Genomic DNA, 22,208 nt, shown 5'->3' with positions numbered 1-22,208 from the left:
ACTCGACTCTTGGTAGCAGGCTGGCACAGACCAGTCAGTCCTGCACTGAAGGATTGGGTGAAATACAGGGGGCATCTCTAAGATGCCCTCTGTGTGCATTTTTTAATAAATCCAACACTGGCATCAGTGTAGGCTCATTATTCTGAGAAATTTGATACCAAACTTCCCAGTATTCAGTGTAGCCATTATGGAGCTGTGGATTTCGTTTTTGACAAACTCCCAGACCATATACTTAATATGGCCACACTGTACCTACAATGTCTAAGAATAGACTTAGACACTGTAGGGGCATGTTGCTCATGCAGCTATGCCCTCACCTGTGGTATAGTGCACCCTGCCTTAGGGCTGTAAGGCCTGCTAGAGGGGTGACTTACCTATGCCACAGGCAGTATTTTGTGTGCATGGCATCCTGAGGCGGATGCCATGTCGACTTTGCCTTTTTCTCCCCACCAACACACACAATCTGGAATGGCAGTGTGCATGTGTTAGGTGAGGGGTCCCTAAGGGTGGCACAGCACATGCTGCAACCCTTAGAGACCTTCCCTGGTCACAGGGCCCTTGGTACAACTGGTACCTTTTACAAGGGACTTATCTGTGTGCCAGAGGTGTGCCAATTGTGGAAACAATGGTACATTTTTAGTGAAAGAACACTGGTGCTGGGGCCTGGTTAGCAGGGTCACAGCACACTTCTCAGTCAAGTCAGCATCAATATCAGGCAAAAAGTGGGGGGTAACTGCAACAGGGAGCCACTTTCCTACTTCATGTAAAGGCAATTAACATTTATAGGTTTTTATCACGATGATGATGTAACACAGAGCAGTCACTACTGGTAATCATGCTTAGGGTGGCCACTAATGTAATCGTGTCCAATGTGGTCATAGACTAGAAGTAGCTCTTTTGATAGAAAAGATTGGGGTCCCTAGATGTAGTGGTTAGTCTGTTTATAAATGTGTACGTACGTTTTGTGAATTAATTCAGATGATAGAACAGTCAAGTCAGGATTACCTACCAGCCTCACAGAAATGGTTTTGAACATGCCTGTGCCGTGTGTCCGGCGCCATGCCATCTCAGAAAGAGCAGTGAGCGTATGGGGGCATGGAGCAAAGTAGGTTGGGAAACAGAGAGTAGAGTGAGTGTTCAGATGGGCATGGAGCAGAGTAAGACAGGGAACAAAGAGGGAAGAGTGTTGAGAGGGTGCATGAATCAGAGTGGGGAAGGGAACAAAGAGGGCAATAAATGTTCTGAGGGGGCATGGAGCAAGTGTAGCAGGCAACAGATAGCAGTGACTGCTCAGTGGGGACATGGAGCAAAGCGGAATAGGGAATAGAGAGGACAGTGAGTGTTAGGCAGGGGCATGGAGCAGAGTGGACTGAGTGTTCAGTGGAGGCATGGAGCAAAGTGGGGCAAGGAACAGGAAGGGCAGTGAGTGTTAAGCAGGGCATGGAGCAGGTGGGACAGAGGGAGCTTGGAGCAGAGAGGGGCAGGGAACAGATAGGGCATTGAGTGTATCCAACACGGAAGCTCCCCCCTGTTGCCACGGGGTGCCCCCAACCTCAATGGAGAAGGAACAGCTGCCAGGGGAGCAGACCTGGCTAAAATCCAATAATGTCAAAACAGAAGAACGCTGTTCAACAAGAGGTGCTCCAAAGAGGATCAGTTTGTTTGCGAAACACCACAGACCTGTTTCGGCCAAAGCGTGATTAATCAAGGCTTTGGCCGAATTGCATCTGTGGTGTTTTGCAATGAAACTGATCCTATTTGGAGCAATTATTGTTGAACATTTTAGAAAATTTGGTAATTTCTCCTGGGGCCGTGGTTCTAATGACCCAGGAGACTTACTGTTCTGTTCTTATGTTGCTCGAAGTTTGCAGAACTCCCTGCAGCCCACCACAACATTAAATAAATTGGTGTTGCCCCTGCCACATCTGCGGACATTACCAAACACAAAAAATATCTAAATAGCCCCCGTATGGCATCATGGGGTGCTCCTTGAAGGTGCAGTAAATAATATATGAGCAGGTGTTGCTGCTCATTTATTATTCAGGTTTAGGTTTTTGTTTTCATTTTTCTGGGTATTCCAGTCCTACCCCAGGACTTCATCTGGACACCTCCAGGACACCCAGGCCCCACTGCACTGCAAGCAGTTCTCAGAGCCACGCAGGGGCTGGCACTTTGTTTTATATAGTAAGGGATGCCCACCCAGGACAATCCACACATTATTTTTTTTTCTCCATTTTTGTGGGCACTGTGGGAGAAGCCACAAGGCCCCTGTGGCTGTGCTGGCTCCCTTCTCTTGCAGAAGTTGACTTTTTTTTATTTTAAAGTGGGGTGCCCCGGTGCCCACCCAGGCATCCCACAGCACGTCCCTCGTTGGGAGTTATGAGGGCAGGCCCCGGGCACCAAGAGCCCTGCCAGCTTCCCTACTTACAACAATTGAAGGTGCTGCGGAAGCTGGCATACCTCACACATTGAGGGAGCAGTTATTAGTTGTTCATGTGGGTTGGGAGCAGTTCACAGTATTTCCCTGCCCAAGTGTGCAGGCATGGAAAAATGTTGTTCTCCCACCCGGCGGGAGTTGCTTTGTGCTCCTGCTGGGTTGGAGAACACTGCACTTTCGCTGTCCGCAGGCAGGTCAATAGATGGTGGCCTGGGCATTGGGGACCCCAAGACACCAAACCTGAGCCAGCCCTGGGGGATGGGGTCCCCATGGTCCTTCTATGGCTCTGGGAGAGGGCCTCTCCTTACTTTTAAAGTTTTGGCCCCGGGGCATGGGGTCCTCAGGGCATCACCAGGCTCTGGAGGGGGCCAAGCAATCCCCCTTCTCTTCAATATAATATTGGCCCTCAGGATGGGGCCCCCAGGGCCTCTTAGAGGTTTGGAGGGGGGCCACGTGCTTCCTCCACTTTATTTTTGCATATATCTCCAGGGATCTACATTCAGCGCCTTGAGACCCTATGGGTGATTAGGCGTGCTTTATAAATCCATGATTGATTGATTGAGGGGTTGGGGTCCTGTGGCCTTTTTAGGCTCAGGGAGGGGGCTGTACAGCTTCCCCTCCCTTTAATAAGACATCGGCCCCATGGAATGTGTTCCCTTGGCCCTCTTGGAGGCTTAGGGAGGGGGAACAATTTTACTTTTACATTGGATATGCTGATCCTCCAAATTTAAAAAAACAAAAACAATTTTGGCCTCAGGTGGGGTCCTTCAGCCACCAGGCTTAGGACGTCTGAGCATCCCTACCCCGTCCCCTCACGCCTCATGCATTATGAACTGTTCAAGTGTCAAATTAAGTGAGTTACATCTGGTGAAGGGTATCATACTACAACTCCCATAATGCCCCATATGACAATGTAAGGGGAGAAGGGACTGATCCACATTTTTGAAATATCCCATTATCAGGAGGACGAACTGTCGAAACGCGTTAGTGGGGAATGATGGAATACAGATGGTGTTTTGCTACAGTAAAGAGAAACTATAAATTCTGGGAGTGCGGTGGTAATTCTTGTGCTTACTATATATTGGTCTATGGTCAATCCCACCGTTGGCACCAGCAGTTAGCGAGCACCGCCTTATGATCGTCTCTGCTTTTAGTGAGATATATGCATGAGTATCACCATCACTTATTACTTTATATCATACGGTTTTATATCATATTTCTGAATGTGTGCAGCTATTCCCTTACCTCCGCCGTCTTATCTTATTTCAGTGAATATTTCATAAAATATGACTGTTTCTAGGTGTGTAGGCGACGTGTGTAAGGAGGCAGACAGTTATCACACTTCTGTGGTACAGTGTGCCCTTGGCAGTGCGCCATACACTCGGATGCAGCAGTACCTTGCCTGGCGAGGCGACGGCAGCATGTGTTATTTTCCATTGATTTTATGATATGAGTCGCTGTCAGCGTTATGTATGACTCAGCATGAAACTTCATTAAGAGAGGCCCGTTAAAATCCTTGGAATTTCACCCCCTTAGAATTACTTTTAGGACGGGTTTTGGTAATTCCAGAGTTGGGGCAATAACAAGGATTATTAGATTCTGGGGTGTAGACATGTAGGAATCCCCATATGTATTTCCTTGGTGCTTCAAGCAAAGATTTTGGTTGCCTTCATCAGTTGAAATATTGGTGTGAACCGTCACTAATTATAATTCCACTGAGCCCGGTAACCCCTGTTACCAGCCTCTTTGGGTGTAGCTCCCATTGGTGCAGAGGGGCAGTGGCACCTGACCCAGAGCCCTGAGGGGCCCTTTGTACCCTGAATACCCAAACAGTCAGAGGCCATTTTCCTTGCTTGCATCAGAACCCCTGGCATCCCTGCAAAGCTACTGCCATCCCAATTGGAATTAAAAGACCACTGGTAATGACGGCCATCGAGGAGTCTGTATTTGTGTCCATTTCGTTAGTTTGTGTCCGTTTAGTTTAGCCTAATTTGTGAGACTTCACATTTTTGGCATACAAAGAAGCAGTTTTTAGGAACAGTAAACCTTTATTACACTTTTTTCTTCACGTTTAGGCAGTTCAGGACACTCATTTCAAGTATCTTACTGAGTACTGAGCCTAGATACAGCACAATTCTAGGATGTCTCATTTGAATGGCTGTTTATCTTTGACACATTCGGTGACAGTGGACGATGAAGAGGTGTGATCTAGTCTGTTGAACTTATACCTGGAGGCCAGGGCTGCATCCTGTGAGCAGAAGCGCGTGGCTCAACACACCTTAGTGATGACGCCTGTGATGAGAGAATGAGGATTGATTGACAGGCTCAAAGTATTTCAGAATATCCTCTTCTTCCAGCGCAGCTTTACTATGCAGCATAGGACTGCTCTCCTAATTTAAGTTCCACATCAACTCTTAGATTAAAGGTATGTTTTCTTGGTAGTTCCTACTGCCATTGTATTGCAGTTTCTTGGCGCGGTCCATTCGCCTTAACCAAGTTGATGGGAGTCATGTGCAAGTGGCACAGGTATTTAAACACCAGGTATATGGACCCAACTTTTCCTTCCAGTCCTAGGGATCCCTCCAGAAGAGCATCAGAAGAGTGGAGGCATCTAGATGGGAGTTAGGGAACGATCCTTTTATATAGATATTGGGGGCCAGAGTGGTAAAAGTCTTTATGTATCATAATAAGTCCTTTAAGCCTCACCTGCTATTTGAGGGAAAGCCAATTAAATTCTCTCAGGTGTGGTTGGATGTGACCCCTTCTGGGCAGCTTTAAAAGAAGACACGCCGCAACATTCTGCACCAACTACAATCTTAAAAGATGGGTTGGTAGACCGGGTTAAAGGGAATTGGGATAGCCCAGCCTTGAGGTGATCAATACCTGGATCACTGTTTTCTGCTGTGGGGTAGAACGAAGATAGTGGAACTTCTTTCGACTCTTTAGCAGTCCAGAACAGACAGAAACAACACTCGCGACCTTGAGGGCAAAGGTGGCTGAACTGTCAAACTTCACTCCCAGGTTGTGTGCCACCATGGCGGGGGTCGGCAGAGGCGGTGCCACAGTGGGCCATATGTTATTATCCCAGCTGGGTGGGGGAATCCCAAAAACCAGAATTTTGGTCTTGCTGACATTGCATTGTAGGTTAGTCATGTGCATGCAGTGAAACACTGCTAAAATGCTAGCCTTAAAATTAGTCAATGAGTTGGGGGCTTTTTGTTAATCAAGTGTGAGGAGCAGTTGAGTATCGTCGATGTATGAAACTATTTGTATACCAAACGGTTTACCGAGGGAACACAAAGGAACCATATCAACATAACAGACTGTAGAACTCAAGGCTGACCCTTGAGGTACCCCAAAGCCTATCTGCCTTGGTTCAGAGGTGATTGCAACCATCCACAGGGAATGGTGCCTGACTGTAAGAAAGGAACTCAGTCATTGATTGGCCGCACACACCCATGTCACCCAGGCAGTGTGGATACATCCAGGAGAATCAGGGTTACCTAACTCCCCTGATCCACTGCAAGCTTTATAGTATCAGCAACCTCCAACAGCGTGGTTTCAGTGCTTAATCCAGGACGAAAGCCTGACTGGGAGGGAAGTAACAACTTGTTCCTTTGTAAGAAGTCCAAAAGTGCCAGTTTACAAGCTTTCCCAATATATTGGCAAAAGGTGTAAGCAAGGATGTAAGTCTGAAATTGGGCAGATTTGATTAATCACTGGCAGGTTTCTTTAATAGTGGAATTAGTTTGACCTGCTTCCAGCAACTGGGGACCAAGGCAATCTGTAAAGACAGGTTTAGTTGCTGATTTAGAATAGGATGTGTCTTCAAAGTTGTTTGTGCATGCCCTATAAGAAGTGGTAGGGGTGCATAAAAAAGTATGGGGACTGTGATCCTGAGTGCAATAGGGATGCTGTCATTGAGTGTGGGGTGGGGACGAGGACCTTAAATGAAAAATAAATACAAGTTAAACTAACTTGTGGTCAATGCACGCTTTTTCTTACAAAACCTCCATTTGTTAATGTGATCACCACAGATATGTGTGTATAACCAGCGAGCCACAGATTTGAATACCTTGTTTGGCACAGAGGGAAATAATGACTTATATATTTATAGGCTACGAGATCCTAGTCTGTGACAAAAAGCACTGTGTATATGTACGTCATTTTTGTAAAATTACAACACACAATATAAGATAGGCTGCTGCAAAAATATTTAGTGCTTAAACTGAAACAAGTCCTTTCAAAATATATATTTTAGTAATATGCAATCACACTGCTTTTAGTGCAACCATTTTTAATGTGTCCATTAAAAGGAGACACTCCGGAAGGCAGCTGGTAACATCCTTATATTACCTCTTAAAAAAAAGTCAATCTTTGTTGCGATGGAGCTTGAAGTGAGTCATTAAATTAAAGCCTATATTGGCTTTCAACTAGACTTTACGTTTCTGATGAACCAATTGCACACATTTACATTTCTTTCAGCTAGCAGGGACCCTGATGAGAAGGATTTTTTTTCTTCTTTGGTTCTCTGTCTTTCGTTCAGCTTCACAGCACGAGACCTCTCTCTACTCACTTCCAGCTATTGGCACTTCAAGGTCTACATAAACCAGCCAGGGACAGTAGTTTTTTAGTAAAAATGCATGGAAACTGTTTTTGTAAAATTAAAAAAAAACATGGGCATGTCTTTCCCATAGACACCACACACTTTGACCTCTGCCTAGAACAACGACAAACCTATTGGCTTTGTCAGGCATTGTTTCATGCTGCACTTCATGAAGATTCTTACCTCCTAATATTACATGACATTACTACCCCATGTTGGGATGAAGAAGTGCAAAGTTGGCCCTGCCGTGTTTAAATCTGTGACTGACCTTTTTAGCAGGCACTTAATTGGTTATTATACTAGCTGAATGAATGCCACAGGTATACTAACAAATTAAAAACCATTTGCTACCCTTACCAAATGCAGTAACACTAAACATTCAATAACCCTGAATTACACCAGCAAAATAATACATTATGGACTCCTCTAGGGGCTACAAGTCGTTACAACATGTACTGGTATTTTTCACGCCTATTTTTACACCACTCTCCTTACAAATTTCACCAAATGTAAGCTGGTGGTAAAACCAAATGCTAATCGCTGAAAAGATTGTACAAATGGGTGCAAACGGATGTAAAATCGTTTGATACTTTTAAACCACATATATCACAACAGTAAATACTCTGTGATCACAAAACGCCACCAACATCGTCGTTGCCCGGGCCAGTGAGTTTTGGTATAGTATGTATCCCGGTTTTAAGTGAATTTCCAAGTGTATTCCTCAGGAGCCGAAGGTGGCGGCGGTGACTTCTGTAAAACAAGGCCACCGGCACAAGTCTGCTAAACCTTATAGCTCTGGCGCCTAATGCGTTTGTGGCCTGTATTAGGCAGCACTTCTAAGGCGTCACAGTCCTACCTGCAGCTCCTCGTCATGTATCATCTGCTGCAGTATACCGGTCTGCCGTCAGACGTCATTCTCTTAGAATGTTAGGTAAGGGTGTTAAATTAGTATACTTATTTCACAAATAGGATGTGCTGCTCTTAACTTTTAATATTATGCATCCTGCCCTTTTAACAAATAATACGCCCATATACTTTGTTAACCAATACGCCCATATACTTTGTTAACCTTTTTTTGGGAGCATTTTTTTCTACTTCTGCTTAATTTTGTGGCTCGTTCTGTCTTGGAACAGGAAGTGCCACAACCAGGCAGGAAGTGAAATCTTTCGAATCCTATACAGCAGCAACGGTGCAAGGCAAAGCATGTATTTTTCAGAGAAAGCACAAAAAAATAAAATATTTCCTTTGCACCTACAGCGCTGTAATGGGCGTCAGACGCTACTTATCTTCTCATAAAACTTTGTTTTGAAGGTTGAGATTGAATGCAGCCTAAAATGGACAGCCAAGGGTTTTACATTGTTTACAAAAAGTTCAAAACTAAATAGATGAGTACAGCTTGTTGACTGATAAATCCGACAGAGGGTAAAACATTACCAGTAAGGATGAACACATGTTACCATTTTATCTAAATTGTGTGCACTCTTGAAAATAGTGCGCGCAAGGCAAGTGAGAGCCATTCAGCCTTGTTGAGGAGCAGATTCATGCACGAGAATGGCTTTCAGCATCGACCCACACATCCACTTTCATCTCTTCCTATGCCGTGCTTCCTTCAGATAGCATCCAACAAATAATGTTTCATAATTCACAGTTAGAATTGGAATTACAGGGAGAGAGTGTCCTTGAAAAGTTAGCTCCAGAATGCGGCGGCCTTTCTGCTTGCCAGGTATTGAGAAACACTCTTACTTGGACATGAGGCGAAAATGGTTTTCTGTTCTGCATTAATTTGGTTTGTGGAATTATGCTGCGGGCTCTCCGGTTAATTAGCTGCTCTAATGACTACAAAGCTAAGAAGGCGGATGAGCTGCAGTGAGCATGTGCAGTCTGCAGCTAAGAGGCGCGGAGGGATCTGACTCTCGCTAAAACCTTCAATGGGATTAGCGGGGATGAGACACGTGCTGTAATTAGCTAAGCCCGTGAGGTCTACATTGACCGGCACGATTATGCTGTACCACTTAAATGTGCTAGTGTAAAGGAAATTGTACAAAGATATTTTTTTGGTCTCACAAAATGAAATCATTTTGTCAGCATACTATACAAATGCTGGAAAACCTGATAGGGCTGGCTTACAGTGGTGGCTTCTTGCCAACAGGAGTGTTGAAAATAATAATAAGAATCTCACCTTTTATGTTGGGAGAGAGGGTCTCGCCTCTCCTTCCTCCTCATCTCTTCGCTGACTCCCAGAAAGCACACAGGCTTCCAGACTCCCCATGAATCACGACACTGCTGTTACCAGCATGACAGCAGCGTGGTGATTGGTCTGAGCGGCCTGTTACGGTGCTCGGACAGGGAGTAGGGCCCTGTGCACTTTCTTATCCCGGCTGTTCAATACAGCTGTGAGGAGAAATGCAAAGTGCGTATGACTGTTTGGCCGTCCCAACACAGCCGGCCAAAGCATCATGCACACTTATGTGCGCGAACCACTCCTCCAGCACAGCCCCGCTGTAACCCAACTCCCAAGGAAAAATAAAATGATAATAACTTTGGATTATCATCATTTTTTCCCCCTTTCCTTCACTGCATAAAGCAGTGGGGCGACGCTCCGCCGCCTTAGTGGAGGAGCCGCAGGTGCCGGCTTATAATGAAAAGGCCACGGACCCTGCCAGCCTAGTAGTATCTTATCCATCCGTCCATGCTTTTAATAATTCATCATCCGGGCACTCATTCACTCATCGTTGTACTCTTGCATCTATCTGTTCATCCATGTATTGACTCATTTGTGCATTCATCCACTCACCCATCCTGAAATAGCAGACACAAATACACGCACTCACCAGGGGGAGGAAGAAGCACTTTATCAACCAGAGCTATTTACTTTGCTGCTAGTTTGTGAAAGGTGTTAGACTGCTTCTAGTGGCTTGTGATTACTAGTCGGTAAGTGGTGTGAAAGTGCACCTGTGGATATTACAGAAGGACTGCCTTGCTGGAATACGACTACCCTGCTGCTTGAGGCCTGCTCTTCTGTCTGACAAAAAAGACTGGACCTTCACACTTGATTGCAGGTTCAAGTGACTCCAAGGGTTAGCTGACTGACCTGTTCTGAGCTACAGGGAACCAACAAGCTCCAGAGGCCTCTCTGCAACTGTCCAGCTGACCTGCTGTACTGGTCCTGGAACTGGACGTGCCTGAGTCCTGCTGGCCTCTGCTGAAGGAAGTTCCTGATTCCTAAGAGGTGCCCCTCAGGTTCTGGACCCTTGATGTGGCATCTGTTGAGCTCCTCCATAAAGAAAAGGAGAAATACTGAATTTTTGGGTTCTTATCCACCACTAACAGACCAGTTTGCGTCAAGATCTCGCCGCCTGCACCATCCGCCAATGCAAATCTACAATGAACGTGACCCTTCTGACTACAGCAGCCACCAATGATGGCCATCAATGTGAGATTGGCACTTCATGCTATAACATCAACAGCCCATGGTGACTACCAAAGTGAATGTCAATCAACAAACGTCCATGACACCCGACAGGCACTTAGCGATACAGCGATGACCATCCGCGACGCATAGCTTGCTCTTCCAGGTACAGTGTCAATCATCCGCAACACTCTTGCAGATCTTTGCAGCCTCCTTTTGCGAACGGAACTCTTCTCCCTGGATGTTATCAGGTAACTCTCAAGCAGGACTAACCTGGTCCCTGTGCCCGTCCTATGGTCTGTCTTTCTTTATGACTTTCACCCGGGCTCGCACGACCAGATAGCCATGAGTGGTGTTTTGTGCTTTTAGGCCCTATACTTACCGTAAATCTTTTTTGCATATCGCCGGTTCTACAGATTGGAGTTTTGTTGTTTTAGTATCAAACAAGTTAATACATTTGACTCTATTTTTCTAAATTGGTTTGTGATTTTCCTAGTCTTGTGTTTATATTTTATAACTGATTGAGTACTGCATAAATACTTTACACATTGCCTGTAAGTTAAGCCTGACTTCTTTTGTGCCAAGCTACCAGAGGGTTAAGCACAGGTTCATTTAGGGACTGTTTGTAGTTCACCCTGTCAAGGATTGGGGCTGTTGCTTGAAAGGGCTGAGACCCCCATCAATTGCATTATTAATTACTAAATCTGATGTATAGAATTATTTAAAAGTAATTTAAATAATAACATTGTTAAATTTCTTTAACATCAAAATAGGTTATTGAAATATTTCATAATTATTAAATACTATAAATGTACTAGTTTTATGTATTGTTTTAACATTCATTTGTATGTAGTTATATCTTTATGGAATCTGAGAGGAGCCACAAATTTCCTTCTACCCAGCGTTCCCCCAAGTCTCCTGATAAAATGGTACCTCACTTGTGTGGGTTGGCCTAGTGCCCCCGACAGGAAATGCCCCAAAACACTATGTGGACACATCAAAATTATGAAATACAAAACTGTTTTTGGGGGTGGGGGCACCTGCGTTTTTGCGCCACCCCACGGACACTGCCAGCTAAGTACCACCCCACTCACACCGCCAGTCAAGTGCCACCCAATCACACCGCCAGCCAAGCGCCTCCCCACTTACACCGCCAGCCAAGCGCCACCCCACGCACACCTCAGCCAAGCGCCACCCCACGCACACCCCCAGCCAAGCACCACCCCACGCACGCCGCCATCACTTTTTGTTTTGTTTTCAAACAAAGAAAACACTAATTATAAATAAGTACAAAACTACAAACACTAAAGCACTAACTGAATACATAACAGTAATGCCAACTGTGAAACTGAACACATGAAGATATAAAACAGCAGTCACAATATTTCCCAATAATTCTTCTGTGTGTGGTAGCTCAGCCACCCACATACAGCCCAGGCTTTGAAGGACAATCAGGGCAGTACATCCTAGTCTCCTTCCTGATACCTCTTCGAGCACAGACTCTACATCTCTTAGCAGGAAAGGTTTTTTCCCTGTGGGGGGAAGGTGCTCAGCAAAGTGACGATCTTTCAATCTAGCCACATCCCCCACCACTGCTTCTCTAGGAACTTTTGCCTGTTGCAGCACAACAAGGCTCGCTATGATACACTCCTGAAATTTGACAAATGTCAGTCTTGACTCTGGAGAACTATCCTTGAACACAACAAAAGCATTAAAAGTTGCCAAGTGGAACAGGTGAACCGCTAATTTCGTATACCAAACATAAGATTTACGAGCAGCAGTTTAAGGTTCCAACCTCTGATCTACTCTGTCAACACCACCCATGTGCTTATTGTAGTCTAAAATGCACACAGGTTTGCGCACTTCAGCAACTTGACCCCAAACAGCCACAGGTGAAGTACTCTCATCATGGATGGTAGTTAGTATGTACATATCCCACCTGTCTACATATTTCAGAGCTAGCAGCTCATCATTCCGCAAGGAACTGCACTGTCCCTTCTCAAGTTTTTTACAGACAAGCTCTCTTGGATAGCCTTTCCGATTAGAGCGCCACAAGGAACAGTGTCCACTCTGAACAACTCCTTGAACAACTGAACTCCAGTGTAGAAGTTATCTACATATAAATGGTGACCTTTGTTAAACAGCCGTCTACCAAGTTCCCACCCAATTTTCTCACCAACTCCAAAAGTGGGTGGACAACCAGGGGGGGGGGGGGGTCAATACTGGAATCCCCACCAGTGTAGACCCGGAAATTATAATCAAATCCTGTACTACTTTCAGACAGCATATACAATTTAATTCCATAACATGCCCACTTGCTAGGAATGTACTGCCTAAAACCCAAACGACCCTTGAACAGGACCAAAGACTCATCTACAGATATTTGTTTGCCTGGAACATAGATCTCTGCAAACCAATCTACCAAATGATCAAGGACAGGTCTAATCTTAAAAAGACAGTCCGAATCAGGGTGATCTCGTGGCAAGGCTAAAGCATTATCTACAAAATGCAACATCTGAAGAAGAAGCTCATACCGGTTATGACTCATGATTGCAGGAAATATAGCAGTTGCCATCAAGGGACTAGTAGACCAATAAGAAAAGAGTGAAGGCTTCCTTATCAGCCCCATCAAAAAAGATAAACCCAAGAACTTTTTCAACTCTTCCAGATTTGTGGGAATCCGCAGGCTAGCTCTAGAGTGTGGTCTAAGTCTGGCAACGTTGTCCCTCAAATACTGCTCTGCATACAAATTAGTCTGCTCAACAATCTCTTCCAAAAATATGTCGTCCATAAACAACTCAAAGACGTTGACAGGCAAAAAAATGTTTTTCATATTACCTTGGCAACTGTAGCTGCTCCATGTTTGGTGCAACCCACTTTCAGGTCTTCCAGTGGGAAGCCTTCCAGCTGCTGGCTGCTGTACCATTGGCACATCAGTGTCCTCCTCTAAAACAGGCCCTTCATCAGCACTGAGAGCGGCTTCAACATCAGATGATTCCACTGGTCAGAATCGACTCAAAAAGCACACCAACAACCTGCTGAGCGGTCATCCTATGGCTAGCCATGATCCTTCCTACAAAAAGTAACTGGACAAATGCACCACCAACAACCAGTACTGTGTAAGATAAGTAACAAACAAAGTGTAGCTTTATTACTAAGAGTTTTAAACTCAAAAACTATACCTCTCACTTGCCTGAAAAAGCTTGACTCACTAGCAACTACTCTGCACAGCCACAGCAATCACCAATGATATCCCACTAAAAAGAAGAAAAAAAAAGCAAATGAGACATAAGAAAACACAATAATCATTGTGCATAAATCTAAGGACAATTTCACACACAATCCTGCATTCAGTACACCACCTACAAACATGTCATTCATGCATGGCAACGACACTCCTTTGGAGTAAATGTATTTACTTACCGAAAACATGCAACTACGCAAACCACTGGACAACCACTGACAAAACCGCAACAAGCCACTGCAAAGGAAGCAAAAGCTTTGAACTAGAATATAAAGGAGAAATAAACTGTTATTATCATAAATGCAAATACTTCGCCAGTTGACAAACAACCCGCCACCAACCATTTTTAAATTTTCCCTGGTGTCTAGTGTTCTCTGCTTGAGGGCATATGGGCCTAAAAAAAAAAAAGGCAATCTGCCCCCAAGGGGGGCAGAAATGCCACAGAATATTTTGCCTCTTTTTGGGGGCGACCCCCACACAAAGCACACACACAATCCCTGGTGCTAAGTAGGTTCTGCCCAATAGTGCTTTTTGCCCCTTGGGGGTGACCCTTGCCCAAGGGGGCGCCCCCAAACACAGAAAAAACAAAAGAAAGAAAACAAAAAAAATCCCTGGCGTCTTCATGGTTTCTGCCTCCCCCCCCCCCCAGGGGCAGAAGGGCCTAAAAAAATAGGCCAATCTGCCCCCAAGGGGGGCAGAAATGGTCTAGATTATATTGCACCCTTTGGGGGACGACCCTTGCCCAAGGGGCCACCCCCCAACACAAAGCACACACACATGATCCGTAGCGCTAAGTGGATTCTGTCCCCCTTCGGGCAGATGGGCCTAAAAACAAATAGGCCGATCTGCCCCTAAGGGGGGCAGAACTACCCAATAGTGCTTTTTGCCCCTTTGGGGCGACCCTTGTCCAAGCGGCCGCCCCCAACACAAAAATATCAGCCACAAAAACAATCCCTTGTTTCTGGTGGCCTTCTGCCCCCTTTGCGGGCAGATCGGCCTAAAAATAAAAGGCGAAAAATACACTGCCCCCCCCCAAGGAGAGCTACCCTTGCCCAAGGGGTCGCTCTTCCACACAGTACACACACACACATAAACAAATCCCTGGTGGGCATTCCTGCTGCCTGATTGCATCGCAATGTGAATGCTGAAAGAGACATTGAGGGAAAGGAAAACTCTCCTCCTCCTTGAAGACGCTCTGGAAGCAAATGGCTTCCAGCGTGTCTTGCACCCTTTGATGATGTTGGTGCGCAGTTGCGTGCTGATGTCATTGGGGGGTGGCGGGAGGTGGTCAGGGTGGAAGGGGAAGTGACCATTATGTTCTTGTCTTACAAAGGGGTTAACAGCACCATTTCTATGTTGACATAAATGAGGAAAGACCAGACTCTTGAAAAGATAAGGGAGCTGAACTTAAACATTGATCTTACTAATGATACCTAATGTTCAGTCATTTATGTAGCAGATGTCCCGGCAGGGGGGCTTCCAAAGCATGCGTTACTCTTCAGCACCTCAGAAGTGTGAGCCATCAAGAAAGATTCCTTACAAAAACTGAACTCCATGCATCAGCTCTGCCTGCCACTTGTACGACACTACTACACGACGCCTCAGGATTACCTACTCTCAGGACACATCAACCGGTGGTGGTCCACTGCTTGAGGCATCACTAAACAGTGCTTCCTCCATCTTTGAAAAACAAGTAAAATCCTGATGTTTCATTCCTGGTTCGGAGACAAGTAGAAAATAGTGACATTTGAAAGGCTGATTTACAAGCTAAAGCTTTAATGAATCACTTTGTACGATCTTGAAATTGGCTACACAATGAGGATCCAAGTCGGAAATATTGGGTGGTATTTACAAGTGAACACTTCGGTTATTGTAGACAATTCTCAAGAATATACTGGAGAGACACAATATCACCATGGGAAATCTGAAATGGCTGACAAAAATTGTCAGATTATCATAAGGCAAACCAAATGCTCAGTGATTGCAATATAGAATATCAACAGAAGAATCTGGTGTTCTGAAAATAAGCGCTAGTCAAATCTTTTACAAAGTAGTGCAAATTAAAATCATCTAACTAACTTAGGTATGGGCAAGCCGGATTTCTCCTACTATACCTAAACCAATGCGAAAAGGATTCTAACTAAAAGACATAAGGGCAGAAGGTAAAAAGCAAAAATAGGACAAAAAAGGATTTGGAAAAGTATAATTGGGGGCAAAACAAATTTAAGAAAAGAAGTCAAAAAGAAGGTACAAAGAGAAGGTGTCAACATTTCAGAAGCTTGGTCAAGAGTTTTCTTAGAGCATCAAGTGTAAGCTTAAGCCACAGTCCGCAAAGCATGGGAGAAATAAAGGGTGAAATCAGAGGTCTGTACCTCTCCAAGTCCAAGGGAATCTAGTTTACTATTGATTAGTGAAAGTCCTAGTTAATACTGCAGATTCAGTCAGGGAACATCTCTTTTAGTCACACTAATCACAGATCACAGGTCTCATCTTTGTCCTTGTCACAGTTGAACCTGCCACAATACTGTGTGTTTCCAAGACAGTCCTGGGAAGATTGCTGTCCTGGGTCACCTGTACATCTTTTGTGCAACATGTATCATTAGTGCCAATCTTCATATTCTCTGTCACTCCATGTACTTTCTCCAAGGTTGTTTTCTCAGACTCTCCATGAGTAAGACAATAGCACATCTATTCCCAAACAAACAATTCATGTGGACACATGTAAATAAATGATATGTTAGTAGAAATGAAACACAGTTTCTCACATTAGGAAAATTCAGGCCTAGTAGAGTCAAGCTAAGGCAGTATTAAAATTGTACATTCAATTCACATTGTGCTATGCATTTTTAACTTAAGCACTATATAATGTCAATTAAATTCTCATTTAAGCTTCATGTTACAGTTAATGTAAAAACAAAACAACTCATGTAAATGAGATGATGCAAAACTACATTTCTCAACGTCAGTCATCAATATTAGTACACACATTTCATAAAACATTATTGTTTTAGGGGTAAACACTCTCAAATAACATGAGGATGGTTAAAAAGTCAATGGATACATTTCAATTAATGCGGTTATACCACACAATAAATTTTTCCTAACTCTACAGTGAATGCACTTCATTATTGACTTTGAGTGCACAAATTTACATTAAACTAACATTAGTTGACACATTATGTTTTCGTTATAGTCACATATAGATCAACATTGTGACATCAAGGGTGGAAGCCAGTTCTCCGCTGCACCAGGACTGCAGACTTTTGAGGATATCTGGGGGCCCTTTATCAGGGATTGATCTTGCACCCGAGAGTATGGAGTACACAGGCCGATCTGGACCTAATGTTTTTGTCTCCTGTTATATACTTTTTTTGGATTGTGTTGTGCCTTTGTGTGGTTCTATCCATAACATTTGCACATGGGGGAATACTGAGGTTGTCAATGAGGGTTGTTATGTGGGCAGTTGAGGAGGAGATTGGGATCTCAGGATATATTTTGCATGCTGTGGAATGATAATCATTCATGATAGTTACCAGTACTTTGTTAGATCGTTGTCTGTATTGTTGCTGGGTTTAAGTTACCATACCAAATTGTAAACCTGGTCGTGTTCAATGTGACTTTGATTGAAAAACCAATAAAGATAACAACAAAATAAAATAAAAAGCTTTCTTCACAGGGATCAGCCATTCCCACTTTCCAGTTGCAGCATTGGGTTCAGTGACTTTCCAGGAACATAATCCCCATCAATGAAATGTGCAAAGTAGCCAAATGTAATTTAGTGAATGTTGTCCGCAGGCAACACACCTTGAGGATAACCCTTAGCAGAAATTCAGTGGCAAACGAAGCAGTGCTCAATAATAATCTTTAATCCAAACAATACTGTCTTTGTTTGAAACTAACCATTCCTTTCACTTCCTTCTTTATCAGTTTTCAAGACCAGGGAAGGGTGAAAAGTGAGTGTTAAATCAACAGTGTGCTGCCCACTGTTGTAACGTCTGAGCTCTGAACCACACCCTATTTAGAAACATCTGAAATCTACTCCTCTGGCTATTTTTCTGTGCTTGGAACATATATCAGACTGTTTGGTGGTTCTCTCAAACACTGAAGATGTTTCCAGGCAAAAGCTGCAACCTTTGCTTTCCAGGCAGAGTTTAGAGGTGACTGATGCTACAGGTCATGGGACAAAGGGTTACTGAAGGATGTTGCAAATCTGTTGCATTTAGCTTTACTAAGTGGTTGTGCAAATGTGATTCTACATTGTGGAATAAAGTGACTGGTCAGCTCTGGACATGATATACGGGTTGCTGAATGAAGTTATAAATATGAACTTGCACCAATGTTTACTGCTCAAAGCTGCACATCAATAATGAGTGATGATACAAATATAGACTTTCAGAAAGGCAAGATTACTATTGTTATGCCTAATAATTGTTCAAATTTATATTTTCACCTTCTGATTAGTAAGTGATGTTGCAAATCTAATGACTCACCAAAGATTACAGAGCTATGGGCTTCGCGTATAAAGTCTGAAAGCCGGCATTGTTAAAAATCATTAACTTGCCTGCACACATTGCCCTAGTCTCCTCGTGATTTTCACTGTCACCTTCACCAGCATGCACTGCAGAATCCCTTGGGCCTTTCCTCTGATGGAGGAGCATGCTTGTGCCTCGCAGCGTACAACTGGAGCGACCCAGTGTAAACAAAGACATGCACGTACCAAGGTGCGGGTACCTATTACCTCCAATCCGATATCTGGGGGAATAACATGCATGCTACAAATAAAATGTCTCGCGGGCAAAACATGCTCTTAGGTGGAGACATTACCTATTAAGTAAAGAAAAAGTATAAGAGCATACCTGTTATACCTGCCACAATAGATGGCAGGCACTGAGAGAATCATATGGATATGTGGTGATAAAAACAGAAGAAGGACTGTGGAATAGACAAATACAACAATAAAAGAAAGACTACAAGTTATAAAGTAACTGTTGTTATTTTACATAATTGTTTTAATTAATTGTTTTACCTTTTTATATTAGTACATTGTTTTAATACATTATTTTAGTTTGGCAATTAATAGTATTTTGCAAGCATGGCTGAACAAAGTATGGTAGCACCTCCTACCTTCCTGCCAACGCCAGGAGAACCAGTGTTTCCCTGGAAGAGATGGAAAAGCATATTATTTACATACATGTTAGCCATTTGGGGAGACAAGAATGGGCCAGTAAGGAAGCAGGCCATTCTCTCACACCACATTGGCATAGAAGGAAGAATAATTTATGATGATCTCCCTGAGATATAATTTGATATGGGGGACAGTCAAGCCATAAATGTATATGAAATGTCACTCCAGATGCTAGAAAGACACTTCACTCCCAAAGTAATATTGTTTTTAAGACACATAAATTCTTTTGTCTAGTGCAGGGTCAGGATGAGGACATAATGAGCTATGTGGCACTCGGAGGGGCTTAGCTGTTTTTTGTGAATTCCACAATTTGACAGACTCTCTAATACAAGATCAAGTTATAAGATGAAAAAATAATAAAGAAGTGAAAGAAAAGTAATTATTTAAAGACCCCAGTTTACAGGAATCCATTCAGAGTGCAAGAGGTATGGAACATAATGTATGGATGAAAGAAATTGACATGGAAAGAAATAACATCAGGAGTATAGATAAAAAGGCCACAGTAGAGGTTAAGAAGTCAGGTTAAAAAAGCCAATAAAGTATGGAAATTCTGGCAATAACAGCACTGATGGACGGAGGCATATTATATGCTATAGGTGTGGTTGTCCAGGACTCATCAGTTTGAGTACTGCATTCAGGGCAAGGAACATAATTTGTAGATCTTGTGGGGAAAAGGGACACATAGCTAAAGTCTGCAATCTAAGGGGAAAATGCAAGGTGCTAGTGTGAAAACAGCGGATGGTCTGAGCGATCATATACAAGATATCATACTTACTGTAAATGAAATAGAAGATCCTACAGAAGATATAAAGAACGGTACCATTGACAGGGAGAGGTAAAAAAGGAAAGAGAAACGGCATTGTGATATCACAGAAGGGGATGTGGAAATCATGGCGTTGGCTGATTTGGAAAGTCTATTCACTTTAATCGCCAAGGCCACTTATGAAACTGTGTTGAAGAGAGAGATTAAAGCTCTGCAACAAGCAGACATGAAGACTTCAGATTACAGAGAGAAAAGAATAAATGTAATAGGAATTAAATGGTTGAATATAATGTTCAAAGGGAATGGTGTGCATGGAAGGATGTACATAACAAGTGAAGGTTCTGATCTTTTGGGATGGTGCCATCCGAAAGATTTAAATATAATATTTGATCCCAATGCCAAAGAACCAGTAATGGTAGTAGAATTACTGCAGGCAGTTTTGTGTTTCCTCCAAATTCACTGCAATTTACTGGGTTCGTCCTAATCAGTGGTGTTCTTCAAAATATCCACACTTCCATTGATTTGTTTATACTTCCCCCACCATCTGCATTGACAGCTTAACGCAAACCACACCCGCCACTGATATCATTTAGAAAAGGGCAGAGCTTCAAAATATAATCATGCAAGGCTACTTACTGCCTGGCTAGCAGCACATTCTAGTGCTAACCAAGGAACTCAAAATTACGAATGCCATTTATTATACACATTGTTTTACATTTAGACCCTAAACTTTCACTTAGCAAAACGAGACAGAGCGAGGTCCGAACCCCTGTTCAGTGTGCTACGTCGCCTATTAATGCTTGCTCTCTTTGGAAATGGTATCATGTGTTCAGAGATCGACAGAACCAGCACGTTGAATATTTATCACTGAGTATCGGTTCTGGTATTCTTACACTTTGTAACACTGAACGGCTGTAAGATGTTCTGTCCCACAAAAAGCTAACACCTTTCCGTTTTACCCAGAATCCAGCAGATCCAGAACAGCTGAGGCTCAGTAGTGTACATCACAAGAAACAATAGAACCTGCCCCACAACTGCACAAACAGCCAATTATCAAACATGCACCTTTATAATGTAAAATGTAAAGATATCTCAGTATGAAGCAAACTTAACAATACAGATAGACCTCTGATTCTTAAGAACTTTATCGGTAGGAAAAGTTACCCATCGCTAAATGATCCACACATCAGTTACCCCACGAATGCATTAATTTCATAAAATGTATATAAACTTGAACTCCCTAATAATACTGCATTGCTAATAAATCAGAAAGATAAATAGTCCATAAGAGTTCTTCAAAATGTATTCTTGTGAAAACACTAGTGATTCCACATTAACAGTTAATTCACTTGGCACAATATCTCCAGAAAGTCAGGTTTTGTGCAAGATTTTTGTATTTCCTTTTCCTCAAACAAAACTACTTACCTGCTTTTTCAGGTCTGTAATATGATCTCACAAGAATACATACTTCTTGTAGAATTGCTGTGGACTATCGCTTTTGGTTGTAACGAATGCTTTGATAGTGCCTCCAACTTTATGTAATCTTTAGATAAAACTCCAGTATTGTTTTTTTTACTATACAATTATTTCTGTAAAGTAGGTCCTGGTGGACTTTTCTCTTCCTGTCTGTTGTTATGTCCTAATACTTCAGTTTCTATTAACTAATATTCCTAACAAATAAATATAAATACAATGGGAATCGCTTTTTTATTCAAAATGTGGTGATAGTTATCGGTTATATTGATTACTGAAAAGGAGGTGTATCTGTTGTCAGTCAGTGATACTCTACAGTCATTGGTACTTATTACTCTACGTGTGTTTCTTTCTGTTGCAGTTAATAAATATGTCGCCAGAGTATTCACCGGTGCCAATAACGGGAGTGGGACAGACGCAGATGTTTTCCTCAATATCTTCGGAGAGAATGGAGATACTGGTAAATGTCGACATGCGATGAGTTTCTGAAGCCACATCTGTTTTTTACTTTAACTTAATATGATCTGAAATATGCCAAAAGAGTCTTTTCACATGGAATGTTAAAGAGAAGGTGGGATTTCAAAGTACAATATTAAAATGACATACACACGGTAGCTATCTTGAATTTTACACTGAAGCATCAACTTTCAAATGTGTAGCAATTAAACGTAGATACCTCACAGACAGCATATAATACTGTATGCATAAGGAAGAAAGGGAGAATTGTTGTTTTTTCCCCAAAAAGTAGTACTCACCCCACCAGTAACCTTTGAAACTACATAATATTTCAGACAGTGCAGATAGCGATATGAAAGTAAACTTGCACCATTTGTGCATTTCTTTACCAGATGTTCAAGCAAATTGTTTTATGGATCTATTCATGCAATATGTTTTCTCCAATGAGGGAAATCTATCCCAAGCATGATCTTACTATTGGCATTAGCAAGACAGATATTTGAACACACAGGGGCAGATTTACATAAGAAATACACAGAGATTTAAATCTGTGTTCTAGTGTAGATTTATGAGTCTGCATGGAACTTAAATGGAAAGCTGTTTCCTTTGGATTCCTCGCAAAATCAATTAATTTC

The 22,208-nt window shown here is 42.9% G+C and overlaps 1 protein-coding gene across 1 annotated transcript in view; it reads left to right on the top strand.

Moving 5' to 3' along the window:
* The window catches only part of LOXHD1 (lipoxygenase homology PLAT domains 1), a 929,469-nt gene that overhangs the window by 425,414 nt on the left and 481,847 nt on the right, over positions 1–22,208 (top strand). Inside the window, exon 11 of the mRNA XM_069218871.1 lies at positions 21,479–21,577. Within this exon, the coding sequence (XP_069074972.1) occupies positions 21,479–21,577 (99 nt within the window). The remainder of the gene's footprint in view (positions 1–21,478; positions 21,578–22,208) is intronic.

Source organism: Pleurodeles waltl, chromosome 1_1, assembly GCF_031143425.1.
Source record: "Pleurodeles waltl isolate 20211129_DDA chromosome 1_1, aPleWal1.hap1.20221129, whole genome shotgun sequence".
Taxonomy (NCBI): domain Eukaryota; kingdom Metazoa; phylum Chordata; class Amphibia; order Caudata; family Salamandridae; genus Pleurodeles; species Pleurodeles waltl.
The sequence above is the reverse complement of the archived record's forward strand: the minus strand, read 5'-3'. Positions and strand labels throughout refer to the sequence as shown.